General features: G+C 24.4%; 4 protein-coding genes across 5 annotated transcripts; 2 read left to right on the top strand and 2 right to left on the bottom strand.

Moving 5' to 3' along the window:
* Positions 1-320: 320 nt before the first annotated feature.
* On the bottom strand, positions 321-5,135 carry LOC114131367 (zinc finger protein 471-like). The gene is made up of 9 exons (XM_027996561.2): positions 4,721-5,135; positions 3,110-3,327; positions 2,915-3,046; positions 2,622-2,728; positions 2,369-2,558; positions 1,183-1,355; positions 904-1,121; positions 606-842; positions 321-519 (listed from the first exon to the last, which is right to left on the bottom strand). Exons 1-9 carry the CDS (start codon positions 4,782-4,784, stop codon positions 356-358), a joined length of 1,503 nt encoding a protein of 500 aa, XP_027852362.1. The 5' UTR covers positions 4,785-5,135; the 3' UTR covers positions 321-355.
* Positions 5,136-5,258: 123 nt separating this feature from the next.
* On the top strand, positions 5,259-6,752 carry LOC114131334 (peptidyl-prolyl cis-trans isomerase H). Of its 2 annotated transcripts, XM_050199825.1 has the most exons (5): positions 5,259-5,419; positions 5,475-5,612; positions 6,037-6,213; positions 6,307-6,402; positions 6,465-6,752. In XM_050199825.1, exons 2-5 carry the CDS (start codon positions 5,529-5,531, stop codon positions 6,660-6,662), a joined length of 555 nt encoding a protein of 184 aa, XP_050055782.1. In that variant the 5' UTR covers positions 5,259-5,419; positions 5,475-5,528; the 3' UTR covers positions 6,663-6,752. The 2 variants fall into 2 exon arrangements, with proteins under 2 accessions (XP_050055782.1, XP_027852325.2); XM_027996524.2 differs by having other exon boundaries at positions 5,259-5,612.
* A 245-nt stretch (positions 6,753-6,997) lies between these two features.
* Positions 6,998-9,892, bottom strand: LOC114131333 (protein RRP5 homolog). The gene is made up of 7 exons (XM_027996523.2): positions 9,680-9,892; positions 9,310-9,528; positions 8,467-8,595; positions 8,101-8,202; positions 7,854-8,007; positions 7,362-7,527; positions 6,998-7,275 (listed from the first exon to the last, which is right to left on the bottom strand). The coding sequence occupies exons 1-7, from the start codon at positions 9,800-9,802 to the stop codon at positions 7,101-7,103; spliced, it is 1,068 nt and encodes a 355-aa protein (XP_027852324.1). The 5' UTR covers positions 9,803-9,892; the 3' UTR covers positions 6,998-7,100.
* Positions 9,893-12,360: 2,468 nt separating this feature from the next.
* LOC114131340 (lysosomal alpha-glucosidase-like) lies at positions 12,361-18,778 on the top strand. Its single transcript, XM_027996529.2, has 19 exons — positions 12,361-12,669; positions 12,888-13,446; positions 13,649-13,809; positions 13,889-14,063; positions 14,254-14,344; positions 15,151-15,319; positions 15,380-15,446; positions 15,553-15,654; positions 15,719-15,856; positions 15,915-16,034; positions 16,106-16,317; positions 16,401-16,534; positions 17,123-17,274; positions 17,343-17,491; positions 17,570-17,654; positions 17,720-17,901; positions 18,039-18,127; positions 18,187-18,389; positions 18,549-18,778. Exons 2-19 carry the CDS (start codon positions 12,925-12,927, stop codon positions 18,609-18,611), a joined length of 2,814 nt encoding a protein of 937 aa, XP_027852330.2. The 5' UTR covers positions 12,361-12,669; positions 12,888-12,924; the 3' UTR covers positions 18,612-18,778.
* Positions 18,779-18,801: the final 23 nt, after the last annotated feature.

An 18,801-nucleotide genomic window follows, 5' to 3' on the forward strand; every position in this document is an offset into this window, starting at 1 on the left:
TAAAATTAAACTATTACTTTTTTTATTTATTTCCTTAATTCTTTAAAAATGCTGCTCTTATAAATAGGCTTTATTTTATTTGTGATAGTATTTGTACTTTTAAGCTACATATTTTGGGAGATGAAATATAACAATTGGATTTTGTTAATTTTTCAGTAAGTTTTAATGATAAATTGTTCAGAATTTTATATTACAAATTTACAACTTTATTTTATATTTATGTATGTCAATTTTCATTTTAACATTGAACTACAGTTTTTATTGTACATTAGTTGAAATAACTGGAAGGAAATTAATTTAAAGTAAAAAAAAAAAAAATGTTTAGCATTTATGACTAATTTTATTTTAAAACTTGTTATGCAAGCATAATTGCATTATCATCTAAATTTAATACAGTACAACCAACACTTTCAGAAATAGTTATACCACCTGTGTCATCAACATATCCTTGAGCAGTATCATCATCGTCAGTCATTTCAGCTTTTGATTCTTGACATTTTATAGGACTAGGTTCGAGACCTGAAATATATTAATATATAAATATTTAATTTATAAAAAATTTATAAAATACAAAGACAATATTATTGTTTATACAAATGGTTTACCATTTTGAACTTGTGTTTCATGACCAGATATATGGTCATTATATCTTTTCAAGCTCACTGTTCCAAATGTGCATCGATTACAAGAATAATATGAATTATCCATTTTATCTCGATGATTATTTGTTATGTGGCTTTTAAGAGCAGTCACTTGGATACACTTGTAATCACAATGGGTACATTTGTACGGTCTTTCTTCAGAGTGGCGTAGTTTATGACGTCTAAGTGAGTTATGATCCCCTAAAAATTATACTAAATAGTAAATATTTTTATTTTATAAAAAGATATTGTTATTTATTACCAGTTTTAAAATTACAATCCTGAGCATCACATTTAAATGGTTTTTCACCAGTATGTTGTCTCATATGCACTTGCATCATGTATTTAGTTGCTGAGCCATGATTGCATACTTGACAGACGTAAGGTTTTAACTTTAGATGAACATTTTTTGTGTGAAGTTTTAAACTTTTTGAATTAGCCAACACCATATTACAAATTACACATGTCTTTTCCATATACCTATGAAAATATTTTTAAATCCAATAAAAAGTGCTAGAAAATCAAAATTTTATATTATTACCATCTTTCCTTGTTTACAGATTTGGCTTTTGAATGAAATACTCTGTGATTTTGTAGCTTAATTGAATCATCAAATTCTGCACCACAGTCTACACAAGATAATGTTTTATTGTGTTTCATTGATACATGATTAACTAAGTTATGATATGTTGTAGTTGTATATTTTTTACAGACCTATTAAAATAAAAATATAAATTAAATTGTATACTTGTAATTATAAATATAATAATATAATTTAATTAATTAATATTTAGTGTATATTATACAAAATAATATTATATACTAAGATAAAGAGATTATTTATACTGACTAGATAGGAAAACAAACATAAATGAGTATCTAGTAAATTAATTTCTATGATTTCAGTCAGGCAAATAGGTTAAGAGGTAAGAGTATTTAGAAACAATTCTAGAGGTATTGTACTATTAATCAAAAATTATTTTGAATAATTTAGTGTTTTTATAATAGAAATACGGAACTCTGTAACTTAAGTATATAAGGATGGTCAACATGAAAGTGTTTGTGAGCCATATGAATAATTACAATCATAAATAACAAACAAGCCGCAAGTTGACCATCACCACTATAAGGTATACTCCATATACACAGTATACTCATTAAGATTTTTTTTTATAAAACCATGAGTATACTGTGAATGCTCTCAAATCTCAAAGAATTTTTGAAAAAACATAGTTATTGTTTTTGTAATGAGTAATGTAAGTCTTTAGTAAAACAATTATAACCAAACAAAAACTAATTTAAGTTACCTAACCTAACCTTTCTGTTGTCAAAAACTATGCATTATGATGGCATTTATTGTTTATCCCGAATAGAATTAACTATAACAATATAACATACTACATAATTAATGACAAAACCGGGAAGAGAAAGATAAGTACCACAAACAGTTCTTTATTAATCCATTAAAGTAAATATTTATTTACACACTATTTATTCAACAAAATAAATTTAAATTTAAATTTAACACTTATCATTTATACCTCCCTTATAATACCAAGTTCAAATTCTAGAATTTAAAATAGGTATAATGTATGGAAAACCTACTTTTAAGTACAATAATTTTTTTCATTGAAATTATACCTTTAATAAAATTTTATGAGAACATCATTGCCTTAAAGAAAATATTATTTATAATATATTTAATATTTTTATATAGATAAACATACTTGACAGTTAAACATATCAATGTCAATTTTATGAACCTTCCATAAATGTATACGACAAGCATTCCACCTTGGTGTAGTAAAATCACAATTTTTTTCACTACATTTATAGTCTTTACAATCATTTTGGTGACATAACGAATGAAGAACTTTAGAATTTTCTGATCGAAATTTACGTTTACAATGCACACATCTAAAACAGTTACATTAGTATGTCGTTCGGGTAAGTGAAATATTTAAAAACCCTATAAATTACTTTGAAACATATTCCATATCTTCAAAATTATTTTTACTTAATTGAATACTTTTACAACTTTGTTCTTGTTGTTTATTTTGATTATTTTTAGGAATATTTGTTAAATGCTGAAAAATAGTTAAACATAAACATAATTTAAACTAGTAAAATTACTTCTATACACCTAAATTGAAACTAAAATTAGATATCATATTAAAAATCCAGTATAAAATTATATAATTTATAAAAATCTATAAAAAAAAAAAGAATGACAGGTCCAATAAATATAAAAATCTTATTAAATTTTTAATTACCTGTGCCATGTGTTCTTTACACATATCCAGTGTATTAAAAGTCATTTTACACAATGTACACAAAAAAACTTCAGTTGTTCTGGTTGTATTTGATGTGCCATTATTAACTTTGGTTTCTTGTTGTTTTTTAGTCTATAAATAATTAATTAATATACTAAAATATTTTAACTTCAATATTACTATTTATGAGGGTACTTCATGTTTTTCTCTAAGATGCACAATTAAATTTTGTTTTCGAAATGTTAAGTATTCACAATGTAAACATTTAAAACGAATTTTTCCTTTTTTTTTTTGATTTTTTTTTAAGAATGGTGTATTCTTTTCTGGTGCATAGTTAGATTGTAACTTCACATTTGGATCAATATTTATAGTATTTATAATATTATTATCATTGTTTTCTGGAACAACTGTGCCTGTACAAAAAATACAAACATTTATATTTTAATTAAAAAAAATAATGACTATGAACATTTTTTAACTTATAGTTAAAATAAAATCTACTTAACACATTGACTGCCATATGGCTGCCGGCGACCATAAATTAATTTGGTTTTATATTATTAACTTTTCTATGGCGCTAAAATAATGCACTAAAATAAGGACCATGGCATAACGAGAATCATTCCATTTTTTTTTTTTTTTGATATAATATATTTTTTTCTTTCTTTTTTTTTTCGATTATTTGGTATAAACCAATTGGAAGATATTGAAAAATATGCTTGGCATATAACAAATACTTATTGAATGACCACCGGTGGCCATGTAGTGGTCAACATATTAAAACAAATACGGAATAATATTACATCACAAGTAGTATTTACTAGTTACAATTATAACACGAATTTGTATACAAAAAATGTTGTAAACTAAAGAATATAGATCAGTAATTTATAATATGCTTATAAATACTAATAAAAATACTTGGAAAATGATATGATATTTTTAATTATGCAGGATGAATAAATTTAAGTTATAATGTAATTAACTAAAACTTATGAATAAATAATACTATGTCAGGATAATAAACAATATTGATAATTATACGATATATAAATTACCTTTGATTAAAGAAACATAGTAATTATCACTTACACAGATACACGGACATTAAGTCATCAAGTCTAAACTAACTAGCTAATAATAATAAATTATAAATTTAAAATTCTATAAAATATTAGAGTAAGTAAAATGATCAATTTATCAGATTGATTTTGGTGCAAAATAGCTAAATAGTCAATTAGTCATTACTCATTAGTCAAATATTTAACTAAGATAATTTTATTAAATATTTATAAAATGTGTAACCTTTTGGCTTTTATACAATTTAATAATTAGCTAGAATTTTTATTGAAGTATGGAAAAATCTGAAAAAAAGATATAGGTAAGGTAACTTTAGAATCTATAATATACTACCAAATATTAACATATACCTATATCAGAATTGTCCTAAGTAAAGTTTACAAAATTATATATTTAAGTAAAAATCCAGGCCCTTATAATTATCAATTTGGTAATCTAATGATCAAATAACTATTTAGATAGGTACTCAGATAAATAATATACACTTAGAGAATAAATATACAACTTATGGTTGTAACATGACTCAATAGCACTATTATTATATACGTAAATCAACTTAAAACATTTTAAAACAAAGTATTTTTATATAACATTTTTACCACTTTTCAATATATTGTTCAATATAATTTAAAACTAAGTTATACAATGTATTTGTGATTCGTAACACAATTTATATTAAACAAATTACATCATAATTATGTTAAAAAATTAAGAGATATAACTTACAATTTAATAATATTTGTTTATTATTCAAAATAATCAATGGTAATGAGAAATTAGACTTATCCATGTTCACAAAATGAAATGAATGTAAAATTAAATTTTTAAAACCAATACAAATTAACAAAAATTAATACTTAAAATAAAATAAACGTTAATCTTTAAAAAGCTTAAAATAGTTACATATTTATTATTATACTACATGAGAATACAATAATTATTAAAAAAACTTAAAAAGTTAAGTGTTTACATTCAAAAAAGTAATGTTTACATCCACCAACCAACTAAGATAAGAAGATAAATGACCCGAAGTCTGGTAACTGGACACGAGGATAGATAACGATTATACAAAAATACGAACCAACCAAGTCGCCATACAAAGGACTAGAAACGATATGATTGGAGAATATGGATACATACACCATAATATATAGAATGAGTGAAGTAAGAGGAGCTTAGCTCGTGGTATAAATATTGTTCAGAGTAAACAGGTTTTACAAACACATTATTATTTTGATCCATGAATATATTGATAAACTTGTTTACTTTGCTGTATATTTCAGATTTCTTCTAACTTCTTTATCAAATTTAAATTTCAAACAGCATTCGGCTCGTTTCATTTCTTAAACCCAGAATTTAAATAACTTTAAGTTTTGTATTGGTTCTTATTCTATAATTATTGACTTTCAAACTTGTGTATACATTGTAAATATTTAATGATTTAGTTCATATTTTTATAATAATTTATTAATTTGTTTAGCGAAATATTTTGAACAGTTTAAATAGCGGAATTTGCATTTATAAAAGCTTAACTATGCCGACCTGGAATCAAATTCAAAGTCAATTAAGAAACCCACAGAATCCTGTTGTATTCTTTGACATATCTGTTGGAAGAACGGTAAGTGTTTTTTTTTTTTTATAAATGTAGTGTACATAATTAAAATGATATACTATTGAGTCATATAAGTAGTTTAATATATTTATAACTAACTTTTTTAAGAATTATATTTTAACTATTCATTGAAAAAAATACATTTATTGTATTATAATATTGTTTGATATTGTAGTTATAGGTTATAATATATATTTTTTTAAATATCTATAATATATCTCAAATATTAGCTGCATTATATATTTTATAGTATATGGCATTGTTAGTGAGAACATTAAGCTAACACTATTTATTTAATGTATTTTAAAACACAACAATACGCTTTGTTGATAACATGAAAATCATTAAAAATGGTCAAAAATAATAAGAACTTAATTAAGTCTATCTAATTCCTAAGCAATTTTATTTTAATAATAGATGTTTTTCATAGGAAATCGGTAGATTAATAATGGAATTATATGCCGACATTGTGCCCAAGACTAGTGAAAATTTTCGTCAATTTTGTACTGGTGAACACAAAAAAGATGGAATTCCATTCGGGTATAAAGGATGTTGTTTTCACAGAATAATTAAAGATTTCATGATACAAGGTGGAGATTTCGTAAATGTAAGTTTCAATTTTTATATATTTTTTTTAATACTTTAGTTGGGTAAATCATCATGCTTTACAATACTTCCTAATTATTTTTCTATTATTTAGGGCGATGGAACTGGGGTTATGAGCATATATGGAGCAGATACTTTTTCAGATGAAAATTTTAAACTTAACCATGATGCACCAGGACTTTTATCAATGGTAATGGTTTTTTATAATTTTAAATGAAATTTATCAATAATTTTTCATATTCTTTAAAATAGGCAAACAGTGGTGTAGATACCAACGGATGTCAGTTTTTTATCACTTGTGCTAACTGTAACTTTTTGGATGGAAAACATGTAGTATTTGGCCGTGTCATTGATGGGTTATTGGTAATGAGAAAAATTGAAAATGTCCCTACTGGTCCAAACAACAAACCAAAAATACCTATTGTTATCTCACAATGTGGACAATTATAAAAGCTATAAATTATACATTTTTCATATATTTTGTTTCTCGTTTGTATGCATATTGAAAAAATAATAAAATTCAAATTATATTATAAATAATATAGTTAATATATTTGTTGTTTCTAAAATATGGTAAATGCAAAATTTTACATTTTCCTAGTATTAAAGAGACTGACAGTTAGCTTGAATATTGCACTATTTGCATTGCAATAAAGATGAGAAATTTGCATACATAGTATACTATAAGTATGGTAAATAGTTCTACTTTGAACCTAAAGGTACCCATAACATAACCAAAGTTTCACGAGAATTAAAAGCCTAAAAATAATTAGTAAGAAAAACAATTGATTTATAAAAATAATATAATTATAAATACAAGATATTTATACTGGGAATAATATTACAATAATTAATTCTTATAATATTAATGTTATTATTATTAACTGTTCAACATTGTTTTTTATTTTTTAAAATTAAATCAACATAGTTATTCATGCATTCCTTAACTTTATCTACAGATTCAGAAGTCCCATATTTTCCTTCTAACATCATCCACTTATTAAACAAAGACTTCATCTTTTTAGGCGCTAATTTCTGTATCGTCGCTCTTTCTAATGCATGTCTAAAATCATAAAAATTAATTTTATGTTATCATCAAACAAACTATATAGTAGAATAATATCTTGGTTAAAATTAAGACGTTCCTACCTTGCCAAATCTATTCTGTTAGATTTTATTAGCATATCTACATATATACTCCATACATCAATACGAGAAGGATAGGATGTTAGGACATGTTCAAACAGGGTCTGTGCTTCTTCTGGTGATCCATCACTATTTTCAACCAAAGCAAATCGACTTATCATAGTGACATCTAAGAAGTAAAATAAAAATTACAAAATCATTCAAAAAGGACATCATACCCCCCCCCCCCCCATGTAATTTCTCCGTTTTACAAACATAAATCATAGACAATCTGAGTTTAGCAGAATAAATGTTATGCTAGTGACTCTAAGATTAGAGTTAATTTACCTATTATCAAACTGAAAGGTACTTATTATCTAGGGCACCTCGTAGTATTTTATTGATACTAAAATATTTAAGTGAGTTATAGTTATATAAAATATTAAAACATTAAAATGCTTGTAACTTACTTTATAATAAATAATATATTATTATGTAATATATAAATTAACATACGTGATTTGGTTGGAAGATTTGATAATGCTTTTTGCAAAATAAATCTTGCTTTGCCAGATTTATTGAGTTTGAAGTACACAGTAGCACAGTGTAGATAAGCATCAAGAGAATCACGGAACTTTCTATTTATTTTTGTAATTAATTCTTCTAATTCCTAAATAAAACAGAAACATTTGAAAAAAATTTAAATGTTTATTAAAATACTATTATATATTTAAACTATGTCTATATTATATTCAAACTTTACTTTTAGTTTATTAGATTCTGCAAATATATCCAATATTTTTATATAAATCTGATATTCATCATTAGAACGTAATGCTTCATCCATTGTTTGTTTAAATGATTCCTAAAGTATAATAAATATTATTATTTTTATATTTTTTTACGTTTTATACTTTAACTATTAATATCAATAATATTCTTATAAATGTTGCATTCAAAACCAAAACGACAAGTGAGGAACATATTAAAAATTTACAAATGAAGATAGTTTAATTACTCAATTTTCTTCACAGTAAGTAGCAGTAATAAATATACATATTAGAATGTTAAATAATTAATTCAGTTAAAAAGGATTCAATTTTAAGATAAGTCAAATTTTAATCTCTACCTTAGTGCCATATAAATTTTCCAAATTTAAAAGCGCAGTCCAAATATTTAGTTTTTCTTGTTCTTCTCTAGTATCAATTATAGACAATGCTCTTTTAGCTATTGCTCTTGCTTTTTCTACTTCAGTAGCCTATAAATCACAATAATAATATATTAAATATATAATTGTAAAACTACTATGTAATTAAGGGATTTATTTAAGAAATATTGTTATGTGGCTTTATAATAATTTTACTATTATAAACAAATTTTAAGAAAAACCCTCATGAAAAAAAGCCTAAAAAACATTACTTATATGAACTATATGTTTAATTCTCATATTTGTTTCTTTTTAGTTGATTAAATTAAATTTTATGTAATGTTTTAGACACAAGAGGAATGAATATACACTATATTGCATTTTTATTATCCAGCTATTGATAAGTATTTTTAATTTTTTTTTAATAACTTAATTAAGTAAACTGTACTTTATCCATTCAAATGTTAGTATTTAAAAATATTAGAACACCATTAATGTACACTTGGTTGTTGAAGTAATATCTACATATCTACAGCAAATCTTGAAGTATTTTTTTTTTTTATTCTTAGTATGAAGATTATTAAATTAAATTAATGTTAACATTATGTATGTAACAAAAAATATTGGTAAATCCAAAATAACTTGGAGATGTTCAAATTCAATAAGCTAATTTTTATTAAGACCTGCTTAAAAATAATATTTTAAATTTAAATATTATAAAATAACAATTTTACATGGTAAAAAGCAAATAGTGTTGATCCATAGACCACCCATTATAGGTTTTAGTTATTTTAAAATTAAATAAAGTATAGAATAATATATTACTTGTAAATGACAAGCCATGTACTTAATCCAAATAAATGAGCTGTTGGGATTTGACAGCACTAATCGGTCAAAGTGATCAGCATTTTGAGGATTTGTTTCAATTTGAGTTAATTCTTCTTCAACTTTTCTGAGTCTTAGTTCTTCTTGTTTTTGCTCTTCGCGTCGTTGAGATACATTTAACTTACGTACTTTTTTCTTTTTCGGTTCATTTTCTTCACTCTAAAATGTAATAAATACGTTGTAAGAATATAAAAAACCTAACCTAAGTGATTATATTTACATGAAATTTTGCTTCTTATGAAAATTAAGTTTGTTTATTATTATTTTATTTATAATTAATAAAATTTAACTATTATTTATTATGTCTTACTTTGTCAGAATCCTCAGATTCACTATTGTTTTTATTGAAATAATTAGGAGTGACATCCCACTCGAATCCAATTCCTTCGTTGGTTAAAATTGGTTTTTTTTTATGCACAGTTTTTTTGCTCATTTTTACTTTAAAATTCAATTTATTAATATATGAATTATGAAAAACGTGTTCGTTGATTTAAGACATTCAATCATTCATAGGTGATAATGATAACAGTTTATATGTTTATTTACAGATCCGGCGGATAGATAAGAAGTTGTTGAGATTAGCAGGTTATTAACGTTATAAATAAAAAAATGGAAATAAAAACTTGTGGTACAATATTTTTTGTCGGATTATGATATTGGTGTTTTGTCGTTATTCCGTGAATTTATGTCGCTTAGTTTTATTTTATCATTTTCATCGTGTAAATTTTTAAATTGTCAGTTTGTCACAACTAACAAGTAGTTAGTAGGTACACTTTTGAAGGAAATTTATTATGCCTAGCATACGATTTTTTTTTTATTGAAACGGAGTTTTATATTTACATTTACATTTAAACATTATATAATAAATTAATTAAATAATATTTAAATGACAGAAAGGATAAGTCACCCATTGGCGGCTTGTGAAAAATGTTTTTATGGACAGAAGATCCCTACACAAGTTCTTTTTAAGATTAATCTTCATTTTATAGATTAAGTAACTTGTTGGAACGCAAACGTCGGAATACTTATTTATGGTATTCTTGTCGTATAATTGCCGTCTACCAAAAATCTGCAGTATACAAGCCCGGATTAAGACAATTCTTTAAGATTATACAAGTATATTATAACCTTGTATGCTAACGATAAATGAGGGTAAAATCATTAAAAACATATTTTTTTTATAAAATATATATTTACAAATAAAATGAAGTATTTTTTATGTAAACGTTTTTTACTAGCTTTTTAACGGGCCCCATCGCCCGTTAATTCAAACAAGAAATAAATAAAAATATTCTTGTTGGTACTATAAAAACTAAAAACTACAAATTATCACTCAATGTCATTTTAAGCTAAGAAAGCTATGCGGGTACTTTACTACTTTAGTACTTTACACACGTGGGCCCCTTAATCCAGGCTATCATATAATATTATATTATTTGATCATCCCCAACGATTTGACGATTTAAACTAGGTATGATACTTCTATAATAATAATATACTATTACTATAATTATGAGATAATTTGTTACAGTTTAGTTTGAGTTAAATTTAAATGGAATGATAACACGAAAAACAATTCTGAACGGAGATGATTTGTCAGCCTAGATTCTAGGATATAATTTCCAGTGATTGGTGAAAAAGATGGTTTATGTTTTAATGGTCTTAATACACACGAAGTCGGAAGTTCTTTTAAAATTATTGTAAACCAAACTTATGGAAAATCTTGTATTCAATTTTCAACTCTTCTTAGCTACTTATACAAAAAATTTTAAGAATTATACCTACAAAATAATTTACTAATATTCATGATTTTGAAAAATTTTTGTCAATATTTGAACTTGAAATGCTAATAAATTTTACCTATGTAGGTATTCTTAAAATGTTTGAATCACTATAAGACTAAGTATCAAGTAGGTATCTATTTACAGTAATTAGTTTTTGAGTTATAGCCACAATTATATATATACATATATCTTATTATATCTTTAATCGTGGTTACAACCATATAAAAAATTCGAGTTGGTCGTAAACTGGTTTTGAGTGACAATTCCCGTTTTTTCGTCCCTTTTTTCATTTTTCTCGATTTTTTTGAAAACTGTAGGAAAATGTCAACCTACTTTTGACCTCTATAATGCTAAATCCTAAATGCACTAAGGATATTCACTTTGCCATCGGAAACCACCCCCGAAGTTTGAAATTGAAGCATTATTTCGACATGCTGACTGCTGTATATAGACACAAAAAAAAAACACATTGTTAAATCATTACATTCATCACTTCGTTCAGAATCTAAAATAATGGTCACTTAATTTTCAATACCTCTATATTATAATGCATATTTTTCATATATAGGATTAGATTGAGACGTGTATTAGTTAGATTAATTAGTATTATTGAATTATTACTGTAATTGTGTGTTGTTAAATAGATATATTATAATCTTACATTTGTATTAATTTATGAATTTTTTACCTTTGTGGTACCTAGTCATAACGCATAAAGAGACATGCGTGGTTGACGACAAGTGTGAGGTAGACCGTATAATATGACATGTAGAAACGGACCGTAGACCGCTACGACAAGAATACAATGTATATTATTATGTTGTTGAACAATCAGTTTTATATTAAAAAAAAAAAACCAAAACCCAAAACACATTAATATTTAATATAAATATTAAATAGATACCTATTACCTATCTATTCCTAAAACTAAATTTATATTTTAAATATAATTTATTTAAATTTCCTTGTTTTCATAAAATAATTATAATTCATTCCAAAAATATTTCTTCCAGTAAATAATTTTTCCATAAAACATTTGCTCCGATGGTCAATACCTATTCAGTGTTCTAGACTTTTAAAACAAATTTTTTCTGTGGAACAAAAGAACATTGGAACAAATGTTTTATGGAACTATAGATATTTGTTCCATTCTATATCATTACACTATCATTCACATTTCAGTTTTTTTGAATTTTAAAAACTTAAATTTATTTTACCTACTAATACCTATATTACTGTTAACTGTTTTGATTTTTGTCATTCATCCAAAATGCTATTAAATTATCGTTAGTTGTAAATTTGTAAACAGTCTGATAGATTATCATTTGTCGGACAATCTTAATTATTGTCAGTCAACAAAGATTTAGAGATTATAATTTTTTTTCTTGTTCAATGTACTTAATACATGTTGTGATTAAAGCTTTGAACTTTGAATCAGTATCAAAAGCAATTAGATTTGAGTTATAAACACATTTACTGTTCATAAATGTATGCTATAAATTAAATAACAAATAAGGTCAGTAAATCATTTTTTAATCTTGTATATGGTTATATTAACAGTGGAGAATAATAGTTTCATTATTTTAATCTATTTATACTAAAAATAAATAGAATCGTTTAACTTATTATGTTACGATTATTCCTATCAGTTGTACTTGAACTGTTAATATGTTAACTAATTGAATTTGTACCTACTGAATGTTTATTATAATAATATATTTTTTTTCTATTTAGTGCAATTTAATTAAGCATCAAGAGTTGTTTGTTTAATATGAAACTGAAGACCAAATTTGAAAATTCATATATTCCTATCGGGGATAAAAATTCTATTGACGAAGATCCAAAATGCAACAAAAACACAGTTATTTCACTACTTTCCATTTTTTTGTTAATATCAGTTTTAATATATTTATATATAAATGATAGTAAAAATATACTAGAAAATATAAAGACTGATTTTGCCGATTTTGGTACCAATCATAATCATGTAGCTGATAGTTATTGTTCAGTAACTTCTGATGAATATAAATTTGATTGTTTTCCGAGAGGAAAAGCTGATAAAGAAAGCTGTGAAAAAAGAAATTGCTGTTGGTCACCTAGTACTGAAAATTCACAAGTACCATGGTGTTATTATTCTTCAAATTATAGTAATTACAAAGTTATTAATGTAACTACATCTAGAGATGAAATAATAGCATTTTTTAACATAACGGCAAATACCATTTATAAAAATGATATTAAAGTATTGTGCATGGAAATTTCATTACAAACAGCTCAGCGATTACGTGTTAAGGTATTAAAACAATTTTCATTTAACAAATTTTTTGTTTTTTTGTTTTTTTTTAGTTCAGAAATGATAGCTTTATAACAAATTGTATAAACAAGTGTCTTTTTATTTTATAATTATTATTATTGTAATAGTTTTTCTTTTGTAGGTAATTCAATTTTTGTAAATTTAATACCAAATTATATTATTTACTTATTTTATTACTTAGATTTATGATCCAGAAAATAAACGTTATGAGCCACCATATCCTGAAGTACCAGTACTTAAATTTAATAATAGAAATGAACCATTAGTATCCGACTATATTGTAAAATTATCCAATGATAAAGTTGGATTTGCAATTCTAAGAAAAAGTGATAATTTAACCATGTATGAATTTTTTAATTTGAATTTGTAGTTTATATAGATTGTCTTGATTTTGTTTTTAAATATATTTTTTTAAATTTAGATTTGACAGTAGAAATATTGGAGGTTTCATTTATTCTGATCAATTTATTCAACTTTCAGCATTATTACCTACCAAATATATATATGGCTTAGGTGAACATAGATCTAGTCTTATGCTTGATATGAATTGGAAAACATATACTTTTTTCAATCATGATAGTCCTCCGAAAAATGATGTAAGTTATTATTATTTGCCGGGTTGTATGATCAATCACTAAAAATTAAATTAATCAATAGTGAGCTAATGATCCCTTAAATATAATAATTTAGTGGCCTATGATTGGTCCATTAAATTATTACATTTTTGATGGAAACTGGCATTATTTAGCTTATATTACAATCTAGTAATTTCATGTTTTTATTCAGATGAATGGATATGGTTCACATCCGTTTTATTTATTGATTGAAAAATCAGGAAAAAGTCATGGAGTTTTTTTATTCAACAGTAATGCTATGGGTATGAAATAGTTAATGTATTCAATAAAAAGTAGTCAGCTAATATTATTATCTCCATAAATTTAGTCAGGAAATTAGTTCAATTATCTTACCAAATTAGTTCATGTTTATATTTTATAAGTTTTTATGTAGATTTTAATAGATATCTATAAGTCTCTGTGATTCAATTTTTATTAATATTTTATAAACTATCTTGTATTTTTAAATTAAGTCACCTATCTTATTGTCATTTACTTAAAAAATGATTCTTCAAACAGTAACTCATTATGTAAAAATTTCAACAATTTTCTTAAAGTATATTAAAAAAATGATTACCAAAATTTAAGATACGAGAAATTCTAAGATTTCTATTGCTTTTATATATTTTTACTTACTTGTTTGCTATATTACTACTTACTTCTGATTTTTAATTTCAAATCTAAAATTAAATTTTTGTTTAAAAATTGAAAATTATAAATACCTATTGAATTAAAAATTTTATTCCTGAGACTTATTCCTCAATTTAATATAGTATTATTTTAAACACAATTTACTGATTGTATACAAAATACTTAATTATCCTTCAAATATATACTGTGTTCTTATTGTAGTAGGATTTTTACTAAACTATTTTTCTTAATTTACAATATTCTTTTTAAACCTAAACCTAACATTTAAAGAGCTTCTAAATTTTCTATTTCTAGTTCAAAAATGTTGTACCTACTTATTTAGTACATAAACAATGTATTGTATTTAGTATTATTATTTTATGAACACTTTTTAGAGATTTGCTGTTAATTATAAACAACTTAAATATTTTTGTTTTAGATATTGTGTTGCAACCAACACCTGCAATCACTTACCGAACAATTGGTGGTATATTAGATTTTTATTATTTTATGGGACCAACACCTTCTGATGTTATATCTCAATACACAGATACAATTGGTAAACCATTTTTACCCTCCTATTGGACATTAGGATTTCATTTATGCCGGTAAGTTTTTTTCTTTAAGATATGAAATTTTAATCAATTAATTAATTAATCAATTTTTAGATTTGGACAAACGTTAAAAGAACTTATAAACGTCCATAATAGAACTGTTAGTGCAGGAATACCTTGGGTAACTTACTAATTTACATATTATTCTAAAACGCTTTTAAATTACTAATGATTAATATTTATTATTATTATTCTTATGTAAAGTAATAATTTATTTATATTTTTAGGATACACATTGGAATGACATTGATTATATGAAAAATAGAAATGATTTCACTTTAAGTGATAATTTTACTGATCTTCCTAAATATGTGGATTATTTGCATAAGGTAGTATAGTATTTTTTCTATTTATTAAATATAGCAGTTGTATTCATTAATATTGTCTTAAAAGGTTGGAATGCATCATGTAATTATATTGGATCCTGGAGTATCTTCCCGTGAACCAAAAGGATCATATCCACCTTATGACGACGGCTTAAAAAATGGACTCTTCATTAAAAATTCTTCTGGTCTCCCACTTGAAGGCCAAGTATGTTTCCCATATTTAAATATTTTTTATGTTTATAATTTATTGCAATACGTTTTAGGTATGGAACCTTAATGGTGGTACTGTATTCCCTGATTTCACTAATCCAAAATCGATCGATTATTGGATAGATCAAGTATCTAACTATCATAATATTCTTCCATTTGATGGTTTATGGATTGTTAGTATTATATTTTGTATTTTAAACTATTGTAATTCTGTCTTAAATTTTTCATTTCTATACATTTTTAGGACATGAATGAACCATCAAATTTTGTCAATGGTGATTGGGAAGGTTGCATATTTACCAATTCTAGTAATTGGGAAAATCCACAGTATACACCTAGTGTTGCTGGTGGAAAATTAAATTACAAAACTATTTGCATGTCAGCAAATCAACACGCTGGACTTCATTATGATGTACATAATCTTTATGGATTTTCTGAAGCTATTACAACACAATTGTAAGATCCATAATTGATAACATTAAAAAGTAGAAACTTTTTGTTTCATAATGAGTTCAAAAAAAATTTTTTACAAATTTTAGTGCGTTATCAGTGATTAAAAATTCAAGACCATTAGTTATTTCAAGATCAAGTTTTGCTGGTTTAGGACATTTTGCTGGTCATTGGACTGGAGATATATTTTCTACATGGGATGATATGAAACAATCTATTACTGGTAATAATTTAAAAACTGTAATATTAGTTATTATTCAGTATGAGTTCTACCATAAACTGGACTAATTTACTGCATCAACATTTATCAAACTATGTATAACTGCTGGTCTGTGTTGTCACTAGTTAAATTTAATTATTTATACATTTAAACAAATTAGTTATATTATTTTTTTTTGAGTAAAATGACAAGTATTAATGTAAAAAAAAAAGAGCAAGGAATTAACCAAGTCTGATTTACACCAGATAGTCATTATGCAATTCAAAATGTATTACTTTTTTACACATAAAAAAAAAACAGACATGCGCTGGAGTACCAAGAAAATAATTTTACCAAAATAATAAATCTGATTTACACTGTTTAAGACTTAACTACGCTATTAATTTGGCATCTTTTTGTTATTCTGATTAAGGTTAATACTTATGAAAAAAGATTCACTTGTAGTTTCTACTGAGGTGCCACTTAAGTAATCAAATAATACAATAATAATATTATTATTAAATAATTTTTATATTATTGAAAGAGTGTATATTACATGATAGTTATGATTTTTTATTTATTTTTGCATGATTTAAATAAATTTTATTTTAGATATTGTGCTTTTCAACATGTTTGGTGTTCCACTTGTGGGAGCTGATATATGTGGTTTTAATGATAATACTACAGTTGAACTTTGTTCACGTTGGAGTCAATTAGGTGCATTTTATCCATTCTCAAGAAATCATAATTCTGATGAAAATTTTGTATGTATTAATTTTAATAAATTTACATTTATTAAGAAAATAATTTAATTACATTTATTATACAAAAGGATCAAGATCCTGTGGCATTAGGACCATTAGTTATAGAATCAGCTAAAAAAGCATTGTTAATTCGATATTCATTGCTTCCATATTTGTATTCTTTGTTTTGGAGAGCACATATTTATGGTGAAACAGTTGCTCGACCATTATTTTTTGAGTAAGTTTATTTAGTTTTATGTATTACTTAATTTAATATTCTTGGAGACTAAGTAGTATAAATATTGAACTTGTTTAGATATCCATATGATAACAATACCTACAATATTGATACACAATTTCTATGGGGTTCTGCTCTACTAATTTCACCAGTTTTAAAAGAGGTTTGGTTATTATAATTCTTTTTACAGTAAAACATTTTATATATTAATTATCTACATGTTTTTAGAACCAAGTGAATAGAGACATCTATTTACCCAATGATATATGGTATGATTATTATTCTAAAAAATGTACACTAAGTAATGGATCCATTTACACTATCGAAGCTCCAACAGATACTATTCCACTTAAGATACGCGGTGGCTATATTTTACCAGTTCAAGATCCAGCTACTACCACTACATCTAGGTATGCTTATCTTAATGCATTTTATAATTTTACATTTAAAAGTTATGATAATACGTTACTAAAGCTTAAATTTGTATATTATTTAAATTTTAAATTTGTATCGATAGGATATAAACATTGTTTAATTTAAATTATAGCCGTAAAAATTCATTTGGACTTTTAATTGCACCAAACAAATTCAAAGAAGCATCTGGCTACTTGTTTTGGGATGACGGCGACTCTTTAAGTAAATAATAATGCAATTATTTTTTCTTGCTGTATTTTATCATACATTTTTTTTTTAAGACGTATGGGAAAATGGGATGTATAATGAAATCCATTTTAAACTAAACAAATCAATATTGTTAAATGAAGTTATTACAAATAATTATTCAGACGAAAAAACAATTTTACAAAATATCACTGTTTTTGGCATTCTAAATGAACCAAAAAATATTCAAGTGAATGGAGTTACATACAATAATTTTTATTATAATATAACTGAAGAAGTGAGTATTTATTAATAAATTTTTGTTTTCTACAACTATTTATTATTATTATTAGTATTATCAGCTTTCATTAAAGCTTTTTATTAAAATAATTTTGATAAATATTTGTGAATTGTATGCAATTATATAACATATTTATATGTTTATATACATTTTTAGGTCCTTTATTTCTCATCATTAAACTTGGACTTGAATGTTGTTTTCAATATAACATGGACTTAAATATTTATTTAAATATATTTCTTGAAATTATTTATAATTTTTTCTTTTATGAAATGTACTTTATTTACTAAATTAAATAATTAACATATTATTATAAAATTGTATCTTATATATTTTTAAAATTGTTGTTTATTAATAAACTGATATCAATTTGTTTTGATTTAATATTTATTTTTGTATTTTTAATTTT

The sequence above is a fragment of the Aphis gossypii genome, chromosome 2 (assembly GCF_020184175.1).
Source record: "Aphis gossypii isolate Hap1 chromosome 2, ASM2018417v2, whole genome shotgun sequence".
Classification (NCBI taxonomy): domain Eukaryota; kingdom Metazoa; phylum Arthropoda; class Insecta; order Hemiptera; family Aphididae; genus Aphis; species Aphis gossypii.

Coding starts and splice junctions, on each gene's coding strand:
- LOC114131367 (XM_027996561.2), bottom strand. CDS start 4,784: ATGGATAAGTCTAATTTCTCATTACCATTGATTATTTTGAATAATAAA. Junction 2,559..2,621: donor GATATGGAATATGTTTCAAA/GTAATTTATAGG, acceptor TAACTGTTTTAG/ATGTGTGCATTGTAAACGTA. Junction 1,122..1,182: donor TCTGTAAACAAGGAAAGATG/GTAATAATATAA, acceptor ATATTTTCATAG/GTATATGGAAAAGACATGTG.
- LOC114131334 (XM_027996524.2), top strand. CDS start 5,529: ATGCCGACCTGGAATCAAATTCAAAGTCAATTAAGAAACCCACAGAAT. Junction 5,613..6,036: donor ACATATCTGTTGGAAGAACG/GTAAGTGTTTTT, acceptor TGTTTTTCATAG/GAAATCGGTAGATTAATAAT. Junction 6,403..6,464: donor CACCAGGACTTTTATCAATG/GTAATGGTTTTT, acceptor TCTTTAAAATAG/GCAAACAGTGGTGTAGATAC.
- LOC114131333 (XM_027996523.2), bottom strand. CDS start 9,802: ATGAGCAAAAAAACTGTGCATAAAAAAAAACCAATTTTAACCAACGAA. Junction 9,529..9,679: donor AATCTGAGGATTCTGACAAA/GTAAGACATAAT, acceptor ATTACATTTTAG/AGTGAAGAAAATGAACCGAA. Junction 8,008..8,100: donor CAGAATCTAATAAACTAAAA/GTAAAGTTTGAA, acceptor TGTTTTATTTAG/GAATTAGAAGAATTAATTAC.
- LOC114131340 (XM_027996529.2), top strand. CDS start 12,925: ATGAAACTGAAGACCAAATTTGAAAATTCATATATTCCTATCGGGGAT. Junction 15,857..15,914: donor GTCTCCCACTTGAAGGCCAA/GTATGTTTCCCA, acceptor AATACGTTTTAG/GTATGGAACCTTAATGGTGG. Junction 17,492..17,569: donor GCTCGACCATTATTTTTTGA/GTAAGTTTATTT, acceptor GAACTTGTTTAG/ATATCCATATGATAACAATA.